This window comes from Phocoena sinus, chromosome 7 (genome assembly GCF_008692025.1).
Source record: "Phocoena sinus isolate mPhoSin1 chromosome 7, mPhoSin1.pri, whole genome shotgun sequence".
Taxonomy (NCBI): domain Eukaryota; kingdom Metazoa; phylum Chordata; class Mammalia; order Artiodactyla; family Phocoenidae; genus Phocoena; species Phocoena sinus.
Window position 1 is genome coordinate 22,110,763 of NC_045769.1, and position 22,578 is coordinate 22,133,340.

The 22,578-nt window shown below is 40.7% G+C and overlaps 1 protein-coding gene across 27 annotated transcripts in view; it reads left to right on the top strand.

The window, feature by feature from the left end:
- The first annotated feature begins 3,279 nt into the window (after positions 1 to 3,279).
- FN1 (fibronectin 1) overlaps positions 3,280 to 22,578 on the top strand; it is a 70,088-nt gene continuing 50,789 nt past the window's right edge. For 7 of the 27 annotated variants that reach the window (XM_032638102.1, XM_032638103.1, XM_032638108.1 and 4 more), the window contains exons 1-12: positions 3,394 to 3,772; positions 4,675 to 4,803; positions 5,773 to 5,910; positions 7,276 to 7,407; positions 8,364 to 8,501; positions 10,964 to 11,122; positions 13,327 to 13,518; positions 14,324 to 14,503; positions 15,160 to 15,336; positions 16,360 to 16,512; positions 17,982 to 18,110; positions 19,363 to 19,506. In XM_032638102.1, the coding sequence (XP_032493993.1) occupies positions 3,622 to 3,772; positions 4,675 to 4,803; positions 5,773 to 5,910; positions 7,276 to 7,407; positions 8,364 to 8,501; positions 10,964 to 11,122; positions 13,327 to 13,518; positions 14,324 to 14,503; positions 15,160 to 15,336; positions 16,360 to 16,512; positions 17,982 to 18,110; positions 19,363 to 19,506 (1,822 nt within the window). In that variant the 5' untranslated portion in view covers positions 3,394 to 3,621. Of the gene's footprint in view, positions 3,773 to 4,674; positions 4,804 to 5,772; positions 5,911 to 7,275; positions 7,408 to 8,363; positions 8,502 to 10,963; positions 11,123 to 13,326; positions 13,519 to 14,323; positions 14,504 to 15,159; positions 15,337 to 16,359; positions 16,513 to 17,981; positions 18,111 to 19,362; positions 19,507 to 22,578 lie in introns of all 27 variants that reach the window. The other 20 variants (XM_032638105.1, XM_032638109.1, XM_032638111.1 and 17 more) reach the window with 8 other exon arrangements.

Sequence of the window (22,578 nt, forward strand, 5' to 3'; positions counted from 1 at the left end):
AATGAAGTCAATTCACTTCAGATTTCCATAATTGCACATGCTCCTCATTAACCTTCTCCAGTAACAAAACATCCAAATAACACCCCCCAAACTTACAAATATATGTGCTCCTTTTTGTTACTGAACATTTTTTTTTTTTTTTGTGCGGTACGCGGGGGCCTCTCACTGTTGTGTCCTCTCCCATTGCGGAGCACAGGCTCTGGACGCGCAGGCTCATCGGCCACGGCTCACGGGCCCAGCCGATCCGCGGCATGTGGGATCTTCCCGGACCGGGGCACGAACCCGTGTCCCCTGCATCGGCAGGCGGACTCTCAACCACTGCACCACCAGGGAAGCCCTGAACATTTAAGTTTACCTGGGTTCTGAGAAAATTCTATCTCGATGGCAAGTCCAAGTAGAAACAAGGCACAGTCGTAAATAAAGATTTGTTCTGTCTCTACCACATGCGTGGCGTCACACAAATAGTAGGTTTTGTCAGAGGTTACTGGTGTAGAAGAAAGAATCCACTACTGTTTTAAAGGCAAACTTCCTCTTAGAAAAATGAAGAAATGAGGGCACCCTGCATATGCTGCAGCCACTTGAGTGCATGTCACTGAAACAAAATCAGAAGATGGTACAAGTAAAAGAAGAATAAAGAAATCCTACGCTTCAATCAATGTTTTAAAAACTTTTTTGGAGTGTAATTTACATACCGTAAAATTCACCCATTTTAAGTGTACAACTCGGTGATTTTCAGTAACTTTACCAAGTTGAGCAGCCACCACGACGATCTACTTTTAGCACATGTATTTTCATCACCCCAGTAAGATTCCCTGTGCCCATTGACAGCTAATTCCCATGCCCAGCCCCAGCCCCAGGCACCTACGAATCTACTTTTGTCACATTTCCTTCTCGAAATTGAGATGAGAAAAAGAAATCCAGTGATATATCCTACAAACAGGAGGATACCATTTGCTGAAGAACCCATCCTGTCAAAATAGTTTTCAGATTTCTTAAGGGAGTGCAAGGGAATCTTGGACACGAGGCATACCTAGTTTGAACAGGGTCAGAGTGGAGAGATTTAATTATCTCTCCAGTTAGAGATATAGACTTACACAATTACAAGGGGCTTTGATAATGAAAGAATACTGTGATAAGCCTTGCTATCTAAGAAAATGTTTCTGTCTCCAAAGAAAAAAGAAGTCACTTTCAAGTAAAAGGGTGAACTCTCAAGCATTTCTATAAAATTCAGTCAGTATATTGTTGTATTTTTTGCTTCTGAGACATTAGAAATATACCATATCCTTAAGCAAATTATATTTCAATGGATTGTAATATCAGTTTCTTCTGAAATGTAAGTCACTTGGGCTTTTTTTTCCTCCAAGCTCTCTTGTGTATATTATCCTAATGTATTTTGAGTACAGTAAATATATCAAACTATCATGGTTTTGGTTGACAAAATACATTTCTAACCACTTATTTCCTTCCCCCAGAATCTACGTATTTTAAGAAAGCATTAGCTTCAGGTTTACCTTGCTTACATCCTGATTTCCAGGTACCATTCCCTCTGGAAGGAACACCCAGCTTCCCAGAAATTTACTAAGAATTTTACAAGTGGCCCTTTTAATTTGAAAAAAAAAACTGCTTTGTCAAGTGATGATGAGAAGTCGGGGGGGCGGGGGGGGGGGCGGGGAAGCAACAGAAAAAACCCTCTAACCCAGACAAGACTCTAAATTTGGGGAAATCTGTGGCACTCTTTCAACTTGCAAAATTGGTCACAAAGATGCCTCAAGAAGTTACTTTACACTACTTGTAGGAAACTGATATTTGCTGTGTGGTTCCCCCCCCCTTTAATTCTCTGTGTTAATAAAAGCAAATGTTAGTTTTGTGTCTTTGATGTGTTCGGCATTTTATAGACCAGAGTTCAAATTACCCCATGGCAGTCGCTGAAGGCAGAACTTTTGGAGAAAAGCAATCACAAAAACAAACGTATTTGGCTAGCAGCGTTCATAGATTCTCAAAGCAAACGGGAGGTGTGCACTAGGAACCTAACTAGGAGGCAAAGCTTTGAGTTTAGATCTCTTAGGAGTTCCTGAAGAAAGTTGAGGACTCCTTTTGAAGATCTTTAAAAAGCACGTGTGACTTGTGTTTGTCTGTAAAAAGGACTGATGTGATGAGCTGCTAAATGCTAGAGACTTCTCAGATTCCCTTTCTACCCTGTGCCTTTAGAGAGAAAGAAAAGGAAATCTTAAATGGGAACTTTCCATATTCTTGGAGTAAGTAACATTTTGGGAAAAAAAAAAAGTCTGGCAGCGGGGCTGGGGGAGGGGAATTCTGTGATGAGACCGATGTCCACCAAACGAAAATGCCAAATAAAATCAAGGAAGGGACTGTAGGAAGGAAAGACTGGAAATGGTCTTTTCTCAGCTTTTAAGGACTCAAGGATCTCTGCCTTGTGTAACGGGCGCGGTGAACATGGGCAAGGACACCACCATCTTTCTCCGAGGTCGGTCCAACTTTTCAGTTTTCAGTGGTAACAGGCATCCCATCCCCGGGAAAAGACTTTCTTGCATATTTGGAAAAAAGCAAACTGCTGCTCTGTCCTTTCAAAAGAAACCTCGTTCTCTGAATTACCCCCGGATCCGTCAAGCGCCCCGCAGAACTCCTGGTACTAAGTAAAAGCTCATTAAAAGGATCGTTTCTCCCTCCTGCCCCCCAGCTAAAACGTCCTCAGAAACGGGCAGGCACAGCGTTTAGAAGGGAAGAAGTCTTGAACAGGAAACTGTGAAGGCAAAGAAAGTGAGTCTCCAGTCAGTGCACAGTAAGCCAAAGAAAGGGAACAGAGTGAAAGCCAGCCGCGCCCTGGGACAGAAAAGTCTACATTCCTACAGCTCCAAGGTGGTGGCTACTTTATGGTTTTACCCTCCCCCTCGAACTGCACTCCAGTGAGCAGAGACTTTTTTTCCAGAGGAGACGCAATGTCCTCAACCACCCCCACTCCCCGCCGCCAACCCCAATAAAATAGAAAAAGGAAGCGGGGTTGGGGGGGGTGGACTTGCGACCCCTTTGCTACACACGACTCCGGCCCCTCCCTTTCCTCCCAGTCAACCCCTTTCTAGCCGCTTCCCAATCCCTCCCCCTTTGCTCCCCAAAAGTTTGATGACCGCAAAGGAAACAGAAAAAAGTTCTCTTGCCCAATCCTGGCGGGCGATCAGCATCTCTTTTGTTCGAGGAGAACCCACAGCCCCCCTGACGTCACCCGGAGCCCGGGCCAATCCGCGCGCGGTCGGCGGCGGCGGCGGCGGCGAGAGGAGGGTGGGGGGAGTCGAGCCGGTCCCTCCTCCCCCGCGCCCAGGGCCTCGCGGGGGGCGGGAAGGGACAGTCCCATATAAACCCCGGCCCTCTGGGCTCGGCCGCCCGCGCCGGCTGCGCTTTTCAGGGGAGGAGAGAGAGCCCTAGGCGCGAGCGGGGGAGAGGGGATCTGCAGCCACAACTTCTTTCGTCCTCTCCTTCCCCTGTGTACCTCTACCCTTCCCTTTACCCATCCTCCAGCCCTTACCTTCTTGGCGGCACTGGAAGGGACTCCGCCCGCAGGTTGCGAAGGGAACCAAACTTGGTGGCGAGTTGCCTCACCGTCTGAAGATGCTCGGGGATCCGGGGCCCCGGCTGCTGCTGCTGCTGACCGTCCTGTCCCTGGGGACAGCGGTGCCCTCCACTGGAGCCTCGAAGAGCAAGAGGCAGGCTCAGCAGGTCATTCAGCCCCAGTCCCCGTTGGCTGTCAGCCAAAGCAAGCGTGAGTACTGACCTCGGGCTGAAACAGGCTGTTGTAGGGATGGGACCCGTAAAGCCAACCGAAGTTGTGGCTGAAGTTTTGCGCGCGCGCGCGTGTGGAGAGTGTGCACTCCTTAATGAGAGAAACCGGCTGGGGAACCAAAAGACCTGCTTTGAGCAGGCTGGTTCTGAGGGCCTAGAATAAGATAATGCCTTGGAGAACAGGGGCTCTGCGAGGTCCCGCAGTGCTCTTACCAACTCAGGTCTAAATCCTATGAATTCATCAAAACTTGCCTTTAAAGAGAAAATGATGTATGCCTTTAAACTTTCCATGTGGGATTACTGTGGGGTTAAACGTTTTCAAAATGGGGGTGAGGAGACGGTAGCTAAATAACTGTGTTGTTCCTACTTTGAATGAGATGTGTTACTGGTTCAGATTGCATCCTGAGGCCCCCAGGATGCTTCTCCAAGAAGAGAGATCGGAAATCCTCTTCCAGTTTTTCAGACACACCCTCCCTTTTCCTTGGCTAAAGGAAACTGCTGAATGTTGCCCTTCTTGACTTATTACTCCCAAAGAGCACTGAAATTCCTTGCATGTTTTAAAATGTAGTTCCCAGTTATCTGCTTTTCAAAATGTTTCCACGCCTTTGATGCAGACCCCTGGCCAGATGGAAATGACATTATTGTATAACATTTAACTAAGTCGGAAGAAAAACAAAAGGAATAACTAAATATATATGTGTGCAAATTTGCGGTTAACTCTTTAGACATCTAGTCGCTTTTAATTCTCCTGGTGCTTTGATGGTTAACTTTTTCCCCTACATTTGTTGCTTAGGCTCATCAGTTTAGTTGTGCAAGAAAATTCCATCATTTGGAAAAAAGAAGGATGCAAACTTAGTGACTTTTCCCTTTAATTCTTTATAGCTGGTTGTTATGACAATGGGAAACACTATCAGATAAACCAACAATGGGAGCGCACCTACCTGGGCAGTGCCTTGGTCTGCACCTGTTATGGAGGGAGCCGGGGCTTTAACTGCGAGAGCAAGCCTGAACGTAAGTGGGGGTGGGGGGGGGAGCCTGTCTTGTACTTAATATCTTCTCATAGATGGAGAAGTAGTGCCTGTTAATTAAAGTGAGCATTAGTAATAAAATTACATTCACCATTTCCCCAATAGAATTATTTGTCATTTCCTCTTGAAAAATGTTTAATAACTGCTTATATTTGCTTTTCACATGTTCCTTTTACCTTTAAAACAAAAGAACAAATGTATCTCAAAGTAGTTCCCAGAGTCTTTTTTTGGGGTTTTACTTTCCCAAAGCCTTTGATGAAAAAAAAAAAGAAAAATGTTGTGTGTTCCTGCTTCCTCCAAAAAAATAAATGATTATAACATTTTAATTTATTAGAAAGTAATTTCGAATCTTAACTGTAAAATTATGGGACAGAAAATACTTTGGGCAGTACATTGTAAAGTGATTTGTCCCCTGCAGTTCAACATAAAATCATTAACCAATTCAAAGTTGTCCTTCCTTTATGACCCTTGATATATTTCTTGTAAATTATGGCAACTCCTACAGAGAAGCCTTGCTGAGGCTAAAATGGAAATAGTAGGATTAATAACTGACAGTGCCTGGGGAGGGGCGGGAGGAGGGGCTCTTCAGATTGTTTATTTTTATGTGGACCTTGGTTTGTCTTTCTGAGCCAGAGAGGTGAATCCAAAGCCCTTCCTTCACAATCTAGCCGGTCCTAAGGTCATACGTTACGGCTTTTTCCTAAGGGCCTGAGAATCCTTTCCAATGGCTATTCATTTCCAGAAAATTAGAGAACTTGTCAAAGATTGAAAACTGAGGCTTTATTAGAGCCTAGGGTAAAATCAAGATCTCCCACGTCAATTTTTTTTAAACTTTCCTTTTGCCCCTTGCTACTCATAGAATGGAAAAGTGAGTTTTCCTTTGAATGGGAGTAGTGAAAGAGAAAAGCTTTTACATATGTAAGGCTCATGTGAACTTTTCTTCTCCCCTCAGCTGAAGAGACTTGCTTTGACAAGTACACCGGGAACACTTACCGGGTGGGCGACACTTACGAGCGCCCTAAGGACTCCATGATCTGGGACTGCACCTGCATTGGGGCTGGGCGAGGGAGAATAAGCTGCACCATTGCAAGTAAGAATGGCCTTCTGTCAAGGGATGCTAAAATAGCACAATATGAATTTTTCCATTACCATCATTGTCACTTTCTGTTATCCATGACTGGATATTCCTAATTTGGGGATTACCCTAGGTGACCAGGCAGTTTTCTGTGGCCACCCGACTGGTTCCTGTGCTTCTGGAAGGTGGCTCTGAGCATAGGTGGAGTCAGTGTTTAGTCTGTGTGCATTTATGAGTGTGTGTGTGTGTGTGTGTGTGTGTGTGTGTACACGTGTACGTACATAACATAACCACGTGGATTTCTTGGGTTCCATTCCATTCTTAGATGAGTTGCCCATTTTACGTTATCTGGGCATCTTCAAGCCAGACTGACCATGTGGTGATCTGCAGTGATTGGGAAGATGGTCACGAAGAGTGAATTAACCATTGTGTGGTCTGCTCTTCTTGTTTGCAATGCCCAGACCTCTTGGATCTCACAGAAAACAGTCTGATTTCTTTGTAAGCAATAGTTTATGCCCGGGAAGCAGATCTCTCTATTCCCAGGAATAATATGGAATGATTAGCCTGATAGTGTTTCCAGAGTACTCTGGGATCTGGACTGACTCTCAGCAATTCTAGTTTAGCTAAGTCAAACTTTCCAGTATGATTCACTGGGTTACCAATAGATTCTATTAACATAGCATTTAGTTTTTTTTTAATCCATCGTTGTATAAAGTCACTTGATGGCTCTGTCCAAAAGACAAATCAGCCTCTTGTGAATAAGCCCGATCAGTCTTTCTCATATTTAATGTCAGGCTTTATCCAAGTGTACTGGTAAATCTTAAGAGTCGGTGTCCCATAGCGTTTACAGTCTAGTGGACAGTTTAACCTTTGCATGTGCCCTTGTGTTTAATAGCCTAGAAAAGTACCCAGATTTCCACACTTGCTATATATACATCTATTTCTTTCCATCAAAATGACATTTCTAGGGTGAAATACAGACTCTCCACATCCTGAAAGCTGGAATGCTAGGCCTGATGTGGCTTTTTTCATTGAATTAGTCTCAGACTCAACCCGCTGTGTATGTGTAGAGGCCATGCCTGGCAACCTTTCTTTTCTGCTTTAGAACCCAATTTCCTGTGATCTCTCTGGGGAACCAGGATTTATGTCTCCTTTCTTTGCCATTCAAATTTTCTCTGTGGTTTCCCATTGTGCTTAAATAAGACGTTTAATTGAATGACCCAAAGTGACCAGACCTGTTAACTTTTCCCCTGTCTCTGATGGGAAAGCTGTTCTCTTACTTTGGCTAAGCTAAGTGCCTGTCCTGGTTGGAACATGAGACTTTTCTTAAAAATATTTTCTATACCACTCTCTCTAACATTGGCTTTTTATCTTGAACAGACCGCTGCCATGAAGGGGGTCAGTCCTACAAGATTGGTGACACCTGGAGGAGACCACACGAGACTGGTGGTTACATGTTGGAGTGTGTGTGTCTCGGTAACGGGAAAGGAGAATGGACCTGCAAACCCATAGGTGTGTGACTCCTGGGGATGAATGAAGGGTGGGGAGGCACAGTTAAAATATTGGGTTGAGCCAAAATCTACTTGGACAAGATATATGAATTCCAATAAAAAAGATAACAAACTGAGAATTCTATTTCAAATAATGAAATCTTATTAATCCATAGTCTTCTTAAAGGAATCAGATCAAAAAGTACCAACCATGTATAGATGTCTTAATTTTGTTTCAAAAACACAAGATAGAGTTGAAAGATTTAGGAAGAAGTCATTTGTTTTCTCTAAGATCTGATTTCAGATTTCTCCTTGGTCAAGATGACAGTTATTTAAAAGAAAAAAAAATGACCCTTTTGACATATTTCTTTATTGGAACGCACTGGACAAAAACACGATATGGTGTGTGCTCTGTCATCCCCTTGGTCATTTTTTGTCAAAATAAAAATTGCTGAGTTTCTTTTTGTGTCAATCCTCAGCTGAATTCTATTGATACAAATCTAAAAGTTTTTGACTATAAATTTTATTCTGATTGTTCTCTAATTCAGAGGCTTTTATTTTTCTTTGTATTGTCTCTGTTTTTACAGCAATCCAAATTTTAAATAGCTTTCTTGTCATTTTATTTAGGCATAATAATTGGTCTTTCATAATTAAGGTTGGAATTTTGCATATTTACTCTCCCTCTGGATACATACATAGATCTTTTTCACTCAAAATACTGGTGTGAATAATAGTACTAGTGGAAAATATACAGTCCATGTACTTATTAGGAGAACAGAATTTCTGCCGGCCAACTTGGCTCGAGCTTTCTTTCGCTTTGGTTACACTATGTGCTTAGTTACAGGGCGTGCCTTTCTTTTTGAACAGAGTACCATGTGGCTGGATTTTTGCTTACACAGTACAATTTAAATTACAGGGAAACTGCCCAATTCAAAATAACCCCTTTTTTTTCTGTTTTTTTTTCAAATTCCCCTACAGCTGAGAAATGTTTTGATCACGCTGCTGGGACTTCCTACGTTGTCGGGGAGACCTGGGAAAAGCCTTATCAAGGCTGGATGATGGTGGATTGTACTTGTCTGGGAGAAGGCAGTGGACGCATCACCTGTACCTCCAGAAGTATGTTTTAGATCTTTATGTTAAAGATGAGACCAGGCATTGTGTTCTGGATTCCTAGAGAGAATTGTCATGTGATGTCACTTAGAACACATCCATTTCCACCAACGTGGTAACATTTGGATGTCAAGAAAAATTCCATAAGCAACTTACTTTGCTTCTTCAAAGAAGACTAAATTAAAAAAAAAAAAAAAACTTAGTTCAATAAGGTCTTAGGTTATCAGCTACTGAGGAAAAAACCTTAATATGCATTTAAATGCCAAATGTGTTGTGGACCTGAAGATTAGTTGCAAATGTTTCATCTAAAGTATCGCTGAGATATTTTCTAAGTAGCAAAGAAATCGTTAAAATAACAGGCAAATGCATCTTTGGTCATGTGGGTGCTCTTGACATAGGAGCTAAAGCTCTAAAGTTTTTGGTTTCCTTCTATGTTTGAATTTTAAATAAGGCATATTCATTGACAAAATTGATGAAAATAAAAAGTACTTACCCCATAGGTTAAAATTATGTGTTTATTCTAGGGTTAAGGACGGTGTCTCTTTGGGTTTACCAGTGCTGTGAAGAAGCTACCCTCTGGTATCTCTGCTGCTCTGTCTAAGATTGCCCTGGAGCCTTACTTGTTGCCTTAGGGGTTCAAAGCTCCTTTTGTGAAATTTCAAACCAATAGTGATTATAGAGTTTGCTGAAGCAAAACAGCCATTAACTATCGATGTTATAAATAAATTTAAAATCAAATCTAAATAATTTTGAACATATTTTATTTATCTAGCTTAAAGTACTTAGCCATCTTAACATGTTCATCATCCAAATTTGAATTCTTTGCAAGCAAAAAATTGTCTCTCCTGAAAAGTGATAACAATTCTAACCACATAGTTCCCAGAACCTTCCAGTTCATTAAATCTTTTGCATTTAAAATTTTATTATGATTCTCAGACTTCCAAGACCTTGGAGGCAATGTTTTAGCTTAAGACAAATTAGATGTTTGACTTAAATTCTTATCTATTATTTAAAACTCTTCTAATAGCAAGTTGGGAAAAGTTTCTCAAAGAAAAGTCATTTATTCCATGAAATTATATAAGCCCCTACTTTATACAAGATGGTATAGGGATGCAAAAATGAATTGGACATTAACCCAGCTTTCAAAGAGCACTTAGTAAGTAGGTCAGAGTGATGAGAAAGGCTTATACATATTCACATTCTACAAAGCACAATATTAAGGACTTCCAAGACAAATACTGACATAGTGCAATGGAAGTTCAGGGGAAGACATCACTTTTAGCTGCGAATTTGGGGAAAAGTGTAACCAGCAATGATATCTTTATTCAGACTTCTGCTGTGGTGGGAGATCAACGTGGGTGTGTATTTGTGTGAACTTACATTAACTAATTATTTTTTCTCTAACCCGGTGCAATGATTTTCTGATTCACAAACAAATCAAATCCTCTCTACTCACATTGTAGCATACGGGCAAAGCTGGATTAGAATGGAAACAATCTATTTGCCAGATAATTGAACACATAGACGAGTAGTAATTTAGTTACAAATTATCATTTTATATTAATAATCCCACTTTTTCGTCAGAGAGTTAACACCGAGCAATTCAAAAGAGGCCATTTTGTTATTGATGTTAAATAGATGTTTGTTTGTGGAGGTGGGGTGGGACCAGGGGAGAGAATAGTTTAGTTGGTAGAAGAAGTTGGTAGTCCCCTGAATTGTTTTACATAACAAATGAAGAAAGAGATGCTGCTATCTTTTAACTGCTCCTTTGGGGCAGTTGGGGGAGACCCTTTGAGACCTACTTGCCTCCCTATTGTTCCTAGTTTTCTAAAGAGAGTCCCCTATGGAAAGGCAGGCTGTATACAATAATGACTATGAGAAAGCCCGGAGAGCCTGAGAAGGAAAGAGAGGGGAGACTAGAAAGCCAGAGGATGAATTGGGTCAAATGAACAATGTGAAAACAATGTAGTGAATGAAAGATTTGATTTTCACCAAATTTAATGAATTGAATGAATGAATGAAGACTTAATGAATGAAAAAAATTGTTTTGGCAGACAGAGAAGTGGAACTAGACTAAATCATACAGCTCCCTTCACACTGTTTCAAATGCAATCCCATCTTTCAGAAGTTAACACCCATGGCACCACAGCTGAATATAAACGTATCATCCAAAAACAGCTCATCAAGCTTGAAACAACTCTTTTTTTAAAAAATTTTTATTAGAGTACAGTTGACTTATACAATGTTGTGTTACTTTCAGGTATACAGCAAAGTAGCATACATTTACATATATCCACTCTTTTTCAGATTCTTTCCCCATATAGGTTATTACAGAATATTGAATAGAGTTCCCTGTGCTATACAGTAGGTCGTTATTAGAAACAACTCTATTCTTATTTTAGGTTTGCACTGAGCACTTGCCAAGCTCGACCTGATTTACATGTTTCAGTGCTTCCTTTCTGACACAGACAGATGCAACGATCAGGACACTAGGACATCCTATAGAATTGGGGATACCTGGCGCAAGAAGGACAATCGGGGGAACCTGCTCCAATGCATCTGCACTGGCAACGGCCGTGGCGAGTGGAAGTGTGAGAGGCACACAACCCTGCAGACCACGTCTGCCGGTGAGTCTCAGGGCCAGTGGGACCCAAATGGGGGCGCCTTGCACAAAGCATTTCTGCAAATCCATCTTTCCCTTGACATGCCATTGAAGGATGATTTGCAGTGTTTTGGCTAGTAAGCTGAGTTCATTTGCAGACTCTTAGTTGTTAAAAGTTTGTTTAATATCAAATTTTAAACAAATAAAAATGAAATGGAAATGGATCTTAGGGGGGAAAAATCCGTTTTAGCCCCAAGAGGTAAAACTGATGTCTAAGAAAATGCTAACCTACATGATTTATACATAAAGGTGTAGATAGATAAATATATAGAGATCTATAGATGTATACACATATGGATACACACATATACATACACATTTATATGTATTTTGAATATCTAAAATGCGAGATTTTTGATGAGTTACATGATCACTTGATTCTTCTGCTAGGAAAAGGGGAAAAGTACATTTGTTCTTTTTCAGAATGGAATATATCTCCTTGTCCTGACATTCTCCTTTTTTTTTGTAGCAGACACAATCCTTGATGTGTGGTTTCCATGCTCCAGCAAACTTTGTTGCATTCCATAAAATAATGCACAATCGTTTTTTCCATGTATTAGCATTCACAATTTGAGAAAATCAGAGGGGGCACAGAGATGGGAAGGAATGACACAATATCTAAGCATTTTTTAAATAAAAGAAGTTTTAATTATTTCTAGTACAAGAGCAAGATCTTTGCATTGTAGCTTGTTTTGTAAGAATCTAAAGAAAGAAATAGGGGAATCAAGAGTGTGTACTTCTTTATTATTCTTGCTCTGTTTTGATCAAGTTTTCACTACACAGTGTGCTAGCATTGTTGTTTAGTCTTTTATCAATTGGTCATCTAGCTAAAACTATTAATTACTTGTTTGGGTTTTTTTCCTTTTGATGAGTTTTCATCTTGCTGTGAGCACTTATGAAGGTGAACAAGATTAGATTTGATAATATCTTTGAGTTATTTGATTATTTTCAGTAAGATTGCTGCTAACCAAAAAAAGAAACATTTACAAATCTCAGTCTACTGAAGTAGTTTAAATTCAAAGGGTAGTTGGGGTTAAATGCGGTAAGCATTCAATAATTGTTATCTGTTTTTATTAATATTACTAATATTATACTGAAATGACTCCATTGTTCAAATATGTCTGCGCAACATAGGGTTAAACCAAATGGAACCTTCTACGGGATCTTAATGCTCCTTTGCACTGTGACTCTGCCAGGTGGGGTGTATGAATACAGATGCCATGTTCCCCCAACATGTGTGACTTTGGGACTGTGGTCTGAGAAGTATTTGGGTTTTAGTGTTTAGCTTACGGAGATGCCGAATTCAGTCTATCAGTCATTCTAGCTTTAGTTCTGATTCCACCCTTCCTTGGGCCTTGCCCTCGGGAGAACAAATTTCAATAAGTTGAAAGAAAAGATCAACATATTCTGTTGTCTTACTCTGAAAGGAAAGCAGTATTAAGAGAATTGATTGGTTTTAGAAAACGCCACAACAGAATTCGCAAGTAATCCTGGGGAGAAACAAACTGTGGAAGGAGGGGCAGCGAATAGAGACTCCAATATGGCTGCCCGGGGCATCCTCTGAGGAGCTCAGAGTTACACCAATGGCAGTAGGTCTGCTGCAGAGGGGGAGGGGCTTCTCAAAACAGTATCAGGAGGAGAGATGCCCAGATAGATTGGGCGAATGGGAGATGCTAAGAGAGGACGCGTGAGACAGACCATTCCAGGCCAAGGGAAAAGCATGAGGACAGCACGGGGTGCAGAAGGGAATGATGAGCAGCTCAGTGAGGCAAGAGATAGAGCAAGGACGGAAGTGGCCAGAAGCGAGCTGAAAGCAGGTTAGGTGTGGAGGATCGTGAAGGCGTGAACTTTGAGCTCGCTGGAGTAAGGAGTTGTTGAAGGTATCTGCTCTGTTGAGTGGCAGAATACAGTTGGTGATTTAGAAATATACTCTCGGTAGCTCCAGATAAGCTAGAAGATGGAAATCCCTGGGTAAACTCTTGTGGATTATTTCCTAGGCTGAGTGCAAAAGCTAATGCAGAAAGGGACGGGCATTTGTTTCCAGTCCCAGCTCAGTAACGGCACAGATTGCAGAGTCATCTGTAGGGGACCTTGAAGATCCGAGAAAGCTACTGCAGAAAGTAGTTTTCTCTAAACCTGCTCTGTGCCTTGCCTTTCTTGTGCCCTTAGGATCTGGCTCCTTCACAGACGTCCGAACGGCCATTTACCAGCCACAGCCTCACCCCCAGCCGGCTCCGTACGGTCACTGTGTCACAGACAGCGGTGTGGTTTACTCCGTGGGCATGCAGTGGCTGAAGGCACAAGGAAATAAGCAAATGCTTTGCACTTGCCTGGGCAACGGAGTCAGCTGCCAAGAGACAGGTCTGCGTCATCTTTTTAAAACAGAGTACTGATAACGTTTTTATTATTTAGATTTTAAAAGGCAATACATTCATTGACCAAAAAATGTAAAACAATAAAACAAACAAGAAAAGCTTGTAATCTTACCACCCTGTAATAACAACCAGGTTTTGGCATTTGATATATTTTCTTCCAGTCTTTTTAATCTATGTATTTTCTTTCCTGTAGTGAGTACTAAACTGCTATGTACTGTCTCTGTTTGTCTAAAATGTTGTTACAAGAGGTTACTTTCTGAATAGCTAATCCATCCCTATTTGGTACTCTAAATCTCAAAGTCCTGAAACTCTGTGATGTAAAGTTCTTTCAACAACCTAATGCATCTCTTCCGCGCTCTAAAAGTGGTAGTAATTATAGCAATAATAGTTGGCACACGACTTCTCCCCTAGTACAGCCTCATGTATTAATTCTTATAGCACCAACAGAGTTGTATATACACCTCCAGTATCCCTTGAGCAGCATCTTTAATTAAACCTGTAGTAATATAGCTTTGCAAATGGGAAACTGAGGCATGGTAGCAGAGGTGGTAACAAAGGATGTCAGAAGGAGAACTCAGGTGTTGCCCTACCCACAAAAAACGTGGCTTCATGAATAAGGCATTTTGACGATATTATGATCTGGTTAATACTTACAGCTGGTCATACTCAGTTTTGTTTTTTTTTTTCCTTTTGAGAACACATGCTCAGTCTCAGTTAAGTATAAATAAGGAGCTACTGGTGGGAGATAAATGCTGCTGTATTTACTGAGACCACTTTGGTTCTGATTGTAGCTATAACCCAGACTTATGGTGGCAATTCAAATGGGGAGCCTTGCGTCCTACCATTCACCTACAACGGCAGGACTTTCTACTCCTGCACCACAGAAGGGCGACAGGATGGACATCTCTGGTGCAGCACAACTTCCAATTATGAGCAAGACCAGAAATATTCTTTCTGTACAGATCATACTGGTGAGTATCCCAAGGGAAAAACAAAACAATGAGAAAACCCCATTTCTCATGCCCTATTTTTACTAGCCAGCAAGCTAGCCATTTATTTTGAGGCTACATTTGAGAAGTATCACTCTTGTGCAATCTGGACCCAGGAGACGTGGAACTAACTTCGCAGCTAAAGATCCTTCCAAGTTTCCCAGTAATCTTGAGAAATGACACCAAGGGAAAAGCCCTCCAGTGCATTTGTTTTTGACACACTGGGATTGTTATGTGATTAAAGATATTTATATGGTAAAATCGGTAGACACTCCCACAGGGATGAAGAATATACAGGAGGCAGGCCTGAGTGCTTTTGCTTTTCTTTTGGTTAAAGCTATGTCAATGGTCAAAGTGACCATTTAATCTTTTTTCTTTTCTTTTTTTGTCTGGGAAAATGAGAGGGAAAATTGGATTTAAATCTGTTTGAAAGGTGAAGGTGAATAATATACTTATAAGCCCCCTACACTAAGGAGGCTTAGAACTATCTTATCAGACGTCTTTTATTCTGAGACAAACTCTCTGTGAATTAGTTGCAGAAACCGGGCTCTCAGAACCTTTCTGTAGTAATTACCCGCTGTACATTGGAAAGCTCAGTTGTAATCTTTTTCTTCCTATTTGCGGGTTGTTCTGGACAGTCTTGGTTCAAACTCGAGGTGGAAATTCCAATGGTGCCTTGTGCCACTTTCCCTTCCTGTACAACAACCAAAACTACACCGACTGCACATCCGAGGGCAGGAGGGACAACATGAAATGGTGTGGAACCACACGGAACTATGACGCTGACCAGAAGTTTGGATTCTGCCCCATGGCTGGTAAGATGAAGCCCCTGTAGACAATCATTTGTGGAATAAGACAGAAGAGTAATGTCCAGTTTACTCCCATTTCACCCATTAAGACAATTTTGAGATAACAGAAAACTTTGTGATATATGTATAATCAAATATATAGGAATTATATAATTAGTTATATGATTTTAAAATCCCATTCATATAATTTAATGTCCAAAAATATGATAAAAATACTTTTTTTAAAGTCTGGAAATATGCATGTTTTCAGAGGTTTGTCTTTTGTAAAAAGCACACAACTGAGTAGCTCAAAACATTTAAGTGACTGCTCTAGTCACAGACCTTCAATATTTACATGCCATTTTGGAATAAGCTCTATTACTTATTAAATATCAAAATCTGTGTTTTCTGACCAGTAGGGATCTTTTTTTTAAAAGGGGAGCTCTAGTTTGTGTGAATGGAGAAAGGGGAACTAACACCCTTTATTTGTTTTCAAATTTCAAGAGTCGCTAGACTACATTTGATTTTCCGATTATAGAAACAAGAACCCATGCACTGTCAAGTGTGAATATGAGGCAATGAAACATTAGAAGAAAACGACGTACGCTAACATTTATTCCTCTCATTTCAGCAAAAGAGAATGTTGGATTTAGAAGGAAAACACACGTTAGCTTACAATTCTATACCCATACACATTGTTTCCCTTTGATCTAGAATAAACTGAGGCTAGAAAAAGTTATGGGACAATAGTCAAATCCAGGCTTCTAGAACACTGCAAATCCTTTGAGTGGGTAGGCATTATTGTGGTTTACATCTCCTAACCATTCTGTAATTTTTCCGTACAACAAACCTCATCTTTGGACTATGTTTTCTCTCTTTTGTACTCAAAACTCTACACACCCGCAGAGCAGCGCTGATTATTTTGAGGCACACAAGACTTCTTTTCAAGTGAGAGCTCTTAGGATCACCAAACCGGACTGACAATATTGCATACGTTTTAGTCCTGTGATCATTTATCCAGTAACACGTTTCTCATCTGTTTCCAAACAGCCCACGAGGAAATCTGTACAACCAATGAAGGGATCATGTATCGCATTGGAGACCAGTGGGACAAACAGCATGATATGGGCCACATGATGAGATGCACATGTGTCGGGAACGGTCGTGGAGAATGGACATGTGTCGCCTACTCCCAGCTCCGAGGTATGCTTGCTTGTTAATGAAAATAGTTGAGAGGACAAAGAATACAGAGAGGCAGACTTTTACATGAAAACTTGTACTTTACCAAAAGCAGGAGAAGAAATACGCAATGCCACTCCATTAGTCTACCGTACTGGATAAGTTTTGCATGTTAGACAGCCGCTTAAGAAAATCTGGCTGAGCAATTCTAAGATTCTGAAACACTCCCAGGATGTAAGTACTTAGGCTGAGCCAAAAGTATGACTTCAAAGGCTAGAACACAATCACTTGATCCTTTTAGCTTGTAGGTGTGCTGTTGGATTCTTATCTAGAAAGGATGGGGTAATTTTTGTAAAGAAAAGAGACCATGCTATTCTTTTCTTTTTTTAACATCTGTCCCTAATACTTTATTAGTCACCTCTAAGCCTGTTCCCAGCTATGTGGGCTCCAAGGAGGGGGTCACCATTCACCAGCTCTCAGCTGGGAGCTTGAGAAGGCCTTGGACTATCTCTCTGGGGTCATGGACTGTAGAGTCTAAAGGGGCCTTTCCTGGGTCAGTATGGCGCATCCAGGTAGGGGCACAGATGGGGGCCAAGACCCCAAGCTTGCCACCCCTCTGCCAGGTTAGTTGTGTTTGGATCCAAATTTAAGGAGACAAAGCCATAGAGACCGATTTCTTTGTTCACTTAGTTTTTTTCCCCTTTGGACCCAGGTATAGGATATAAGGGTGTTGAACTATTAAAACTTTTTATTTTAGTTTTTCTATTTCTTTGATTTGAAAAGGAGGATTTAGGTGGAACTCGGAGCTAATAAATAGTCCATGTAGCCTCTGTGTTGACAGTGGCCTGAACTTGTTCTCCTTTTATGGTGCCCAATGGGTGACACAATCCAGGACTAAAATAATTACATATGATGTTGCAGAGCTGAAAAGGACACTAGAAAGACATACAGACCAACTCCTCATTTTACAGAGGAAGGAGCTGAGTCCCAAAGAAGGAAGTAATTTTCTCAGGATCTCAGTGAGTTAGCAACAGACTTGGCCTAGTTTTTTATTAACTTTCCAGATGCCTTTTATGGTATTTATTTCCGAAATCCCAAATATCTCCCCACCCCTGCTAATCCAGAGATGAGACCATCACATCATGCTAGGCGTCCTATAAGTATGTTTAATCTCCCTTCTATTTATTGCAACAAGCAGAGATCTAAAGGTCATTATCAACCCAGCAAGAACTTTTCCGAAAGTTAAACTTTGTTGTGTATGCTTTGATTTCTAATCTTTACAAGTCTATAAGAAAGAGAATTTTTTTTTTTTGCAAAAATTGTAGTACTGATTAAGCTTTGAAAAAAATGTTTATTCTATGCCAATAGAAGAGTTACTTTAGTGGGAGGTGTTGATAATTACATGGAAGAAAGTATGCTTCGCAAAGCGTAGCTTCTTTTATTTCATCAGAGAAACTTAAAATTTCTCCACCCACCCCACTGTTTCTAAACAGATCAGTGCATCGTCGACGACATCACATACAATGTGAATGACACATTCCACAAACGTCACGAAGAGGGACACATGCTGAATTGTACCTGCTTCGGTCAGGGCAGGGGCCGGTGGAAGTGCGATCCCATTGGTAAGTAGCCTCGTGTCTCTAGCTGGATTTGGACACTGAGTATAGCTAGCAAGTTTCAGATAAGGAGAGTTATTTGATATTACTTGATTGAAGCTGGCTGTAGACTTTGATCATGGCCTGCAGAGGGCTTGGCAAAGTATCTTCTCTAATCATGGACCAATATATAATCTTGATAGTGGTAGTCATTTATTTTTGCTGAATTTGTTAACACATGAAGGTTTATTTTAATTGAAACAAATTTGTTTTGGGGTTCTGAATCATAAAGATAATTATTGTTGTGAAAGAGAGCTTTCCTTTGCTGGACTGTGCAATAATGTGGACAAATGATTATGCCGGTAAATACCTCCCTCCAAATACTTTATTTTTCTTGGCTGCCCTTTTTAATAGATCTAAGCAGGTAGTGAAGGTTAAGCCTTAAAAGAGCTGTGTTACCAGCTTTAGTGTAATCCATTAATATTCCTTTACTCAAAGAGACATGTTGCTCACCCAGAAAACAAACTGATCAGATGAGTTTGTTTGACCTGAGATTGCCAAAGCAGAGAGGCCTGAGAGGGTTTCTTAGAAGCTGCTCAGTAAGTGTTCATTAGTTGAAATTTAGTTCAATTCATTTATATATAAAATTAAGGGGCTTCCCTGGTGGCGCAGTGGTTGAGAGTCCGCCTGCCGATGCAGGGGATACGGGTTCGTGCCCCGGTCTGGGAAGATCCCACATGCCGCGGAGCGGCTGGGCCCGTGAGCCATGGCCGCTGAGCCTGCGCGTCCGGAGCCTGTCCTCCGCAACGGGAGAGGCCACAACAGTGAAAGGCCCGCGTAACCCAAAAAAAAAAAAAAAAAAAAAAAAAAAAAAAAAATTAAGTCCTCCACATTTTGAAGAAATGTATAAAGTTATATTTTATCCTTGCTACTCTAATGGTAAATCATTTGCATTAAAATGGATAAAATATAATATCTAATTTATTTTCCTCAAATTAATATTCAGAATGTCAATATCTACTGAAATCTAAATCTTAACATTTTTATTTAGAAATGATATTCTTTTAGAAAGCTAATTACTTCTCCCAATGGGTACCTTTTGACCATTAACTGTCTAGTAAGGTAAAAGATATGAACAAAATATTTTTTAACCACATATCTTTGTAAGGGCAGTTGCAAGTTTTTATTAAAACTAAGAATATGTGCTCTAGCACACCAAATTTAAATTTGTAGCTTCAAGTCTTCAAGGCTGCTTATGTTTTACTTGTATATATTTTAGATCAATGCCAGGATTCAGAATCCCGTACCTTTTATCAAATTGGAGAATCATGGGAGAAGTTTTTGCATGGAGTCAGGTACCAGTGCTACTGCTATGGCCGTGGCATTGGGGAGTGGGGCTGCCAGCCCATACAGACCTATCCAGGTAAGTAGCTCTATTACGGCAAATTGAGAACTGTCCACTGGGTTATAAAAACAGGGCAGCATCAGTGTTTGTTAACACTGATGGCTAACTTGGTGTCCCCTCCCTTTCCCATCCTTTTCTCATATCACTGTCTAATCATCAGTCAAATTTTTTACTAAAATGGTTTTCCTTTCTCCCAAATCAAGTAGAAGGAGTAGAAGGCTGTGAAAATGTGCCTGTATGTAAACTTGTTTCTTAACTTTGTAGAACATTCCATTAGGTTAAAACACGGGCTAATTTCATTTCTCATCTGTACATGAAAATAGAAACCATGAAGTGAGCGATGCTGGGAGTAAAGGTCAGGGTTTTATGTTATGGTTCTTAACAGAGAAGATGCATGGAGAAATTGCATGAAATACAACATAGGGTATGTGTCCATTTAGCATTTCATCCAGGCCCTCTTTTTGTCAAAATGTTCACCTGTTTGATCAGTTGGAGCCTGGAACAAAGTATCCTGGGTCAAGAGTTGAGTAACTTGGTCAGTTGTCTGCCCATGCAGTTCAAATACTCGAAAATGTTTATTGCTGGATTTTTTCAGGTCACAGGACATAATGCCTAGCTGAAGGTGTTATACATTTTAGAAAAAATTTTTGAATTTAATTTTCACTGAGTGATTAATTACAATAAGATGAGTTGAATTATGAAACTCTGATTTTTAGGCATCAGTTATTTGAGCAATTACTGAGGTCAAAGCCTCCTGAATCTCTGTTAACTTAAGACATGGGGCCTATATTCAGAAACAGAAAGAGAGATCTTCAGGACGTTGGAATCTGCCTATGACAGAAATCAAGATTCAGTTAACTAAGTCCCTTTATAACATGATAAGAGGTTCACTGTCTAGAGAACAAGATATGAAACAACTTGGCCAAAGACAGTGTTTGCCAAGACATGGGTCCCAGCTCTGTACATGCTGCTAAGGAGATACAAGTCAAGCTTCATTCATTATTTCCTCATCTGTAAAATGGGCAGATGGTATTTCCTCATCTGTAAAATGGGCAGATGGTAGCTGATTACCAGCACTAACAAGCAATCTGTGATCCTAGAAACCAACCACCTAGATATACCCTTTCTGAACTATGAAGAAACCTTCCTCTCCTCAGTCTTCAGACACTATCCGGGCTGCAGAAGAGGCTTTAACGGGCTCTCAGCACAGATTGACCTGGCTCTTAAATTGTATTTCATGGTAGATTTGTGTGTAGGAATCACTTAAAGTAATTTTTTTGTGTAATAATTTTTTAAAATCTGATTGCAGAATTACTGTAAATTCAGAAAGTATATAACTGAGGTGTTTTTTTCTATAATGATGCAACCAAAGGATAGAAACTTCTAAAGAAATGCTCTTAATGTCTGCGTTTATGGTTGTTATTGGTGTGGTGTGGCAATCTTGAAAGTGATTTCCTTCTTTTTTTTTTTTTTTCTTTTTTGCGGTACACGGGCCTCTCACTGTTGTGGCCTCTCCTGTTGCGGAGCACAGGCTCCGGATGCGCAGGCTCAGTGGCCATGGGTCACGGGCCCAGCCGCTCTGCGGCATGTGGGATCTTCCCGGACCAGGGCACGAACCCGTGTCCCCTGCATCGGCAGGCAGACTCTCAACCACTGCGCCACCAGGGAAGCCCCTGATTTCCTTCTTAGTGAATCGGAGAGAACTTTTTTCTCTCTCTCTTTTAAAGTAAGCCTGTTCACATAGCAGCTTGCAGGAAGCCTTTAGGTGGACATGCCAGAGATGAAATCTAGATGGGAGGGAATCTTCCTGTGTTGGAGTTTCATGTGTTGACCTTGTTCCTACTCTTTAAAAAGGGTAACAGTAGAGCGCATTGAGCATAGAGAAGATTTAGGGGAGAGGAGATTGGCCTCGGTACGCAGTCTGGGTCTTATCTGTGTGTTTGGTTTGCTCAATGGTTCCTTCCTGGCTTCTGGGGCTTTCAGAGTGTGGGAAGGATAATGGAACAACAGATTACCAGTAGGTTGTCTCTGAGCCTTGCCCTGTTTGTTCCTCCAACAGAGGACTCGGTAGAGATGTTCAAACTAACAGAAGATAAGAGGCTTTCGGTTTGTCGATAAACAGCCAGGAAAGCACAGATCTCAGCAAAATAAATAAAGAAAAAAGGGCTGAGTTGCAAACTCTTAAATGTTTAACTTCTCCGGGGTCACCATTACTGGGAATTATTCATTTGGGCCTTATTTCAAACTGTTTTTAAAAGTATAGACATTGTATCATATCTCTCTACTTAACTATTTTATTGTCAGTCTGATCATATTGAATAAGAGAGGGAGTAAAGTTTTCCCAGTGGTGAGTCATTGCTCAGTTAATTGAAAAAGTTTTACCAATTAACCAATATCAAAAGGATTATCAAATTTTTAAATCTAAATGATGTCAAAATTTTCAGATTTCTTGTCTTCAAATCATATGTAGCAAAAACAGAATAGAGTGATAGCTGGAATTTAATTGACCTTACAAATAATGGACAGCTTCTTTTCTTTCTGGACAAAAATGTGCTAAATGCAAGACATCCCATTACTGTTTAATGCAGTTCCCTTAAAGGTGAGCTATGGCACAAGCCCGAAATTGAAAACATAGGATTTCAAAGCAGCCCTTGAAATTTGAGAAAGAAAACTTCTGTTGTTTTGCTCCATCACTGAGTAAAAACCACTGCTCCTGTTTCTTTTCCCTCCCTTCTCCTTTACTCTCCTCATCCTGTGGACATAGCAGCAAGATTAAGCTTAACGGTAGGCAGTAAAAGTCATTTGTGTTATCCTTCTAAAACTTAATCTTGATAGACATTTAACCATCATAATTTTTTTAAAGACTATTTTTTAAAAGCAGTTTTACATTCACAGCAAGGTTGAAATCAAGGTACAGAGATTTCCCGTGTTCCCCCTGCCCCAACACATGCACAACTTCCCCTAATTCAACATCCCCACCAGAGTGGTACATTTGTTACAATCGAGAACCTACATTGACACTTTATCACCCGAAGTCCATGGTTTGTGTTAGGGATGACTCTTGGTGCTGTACATTCACGGCATCATAAA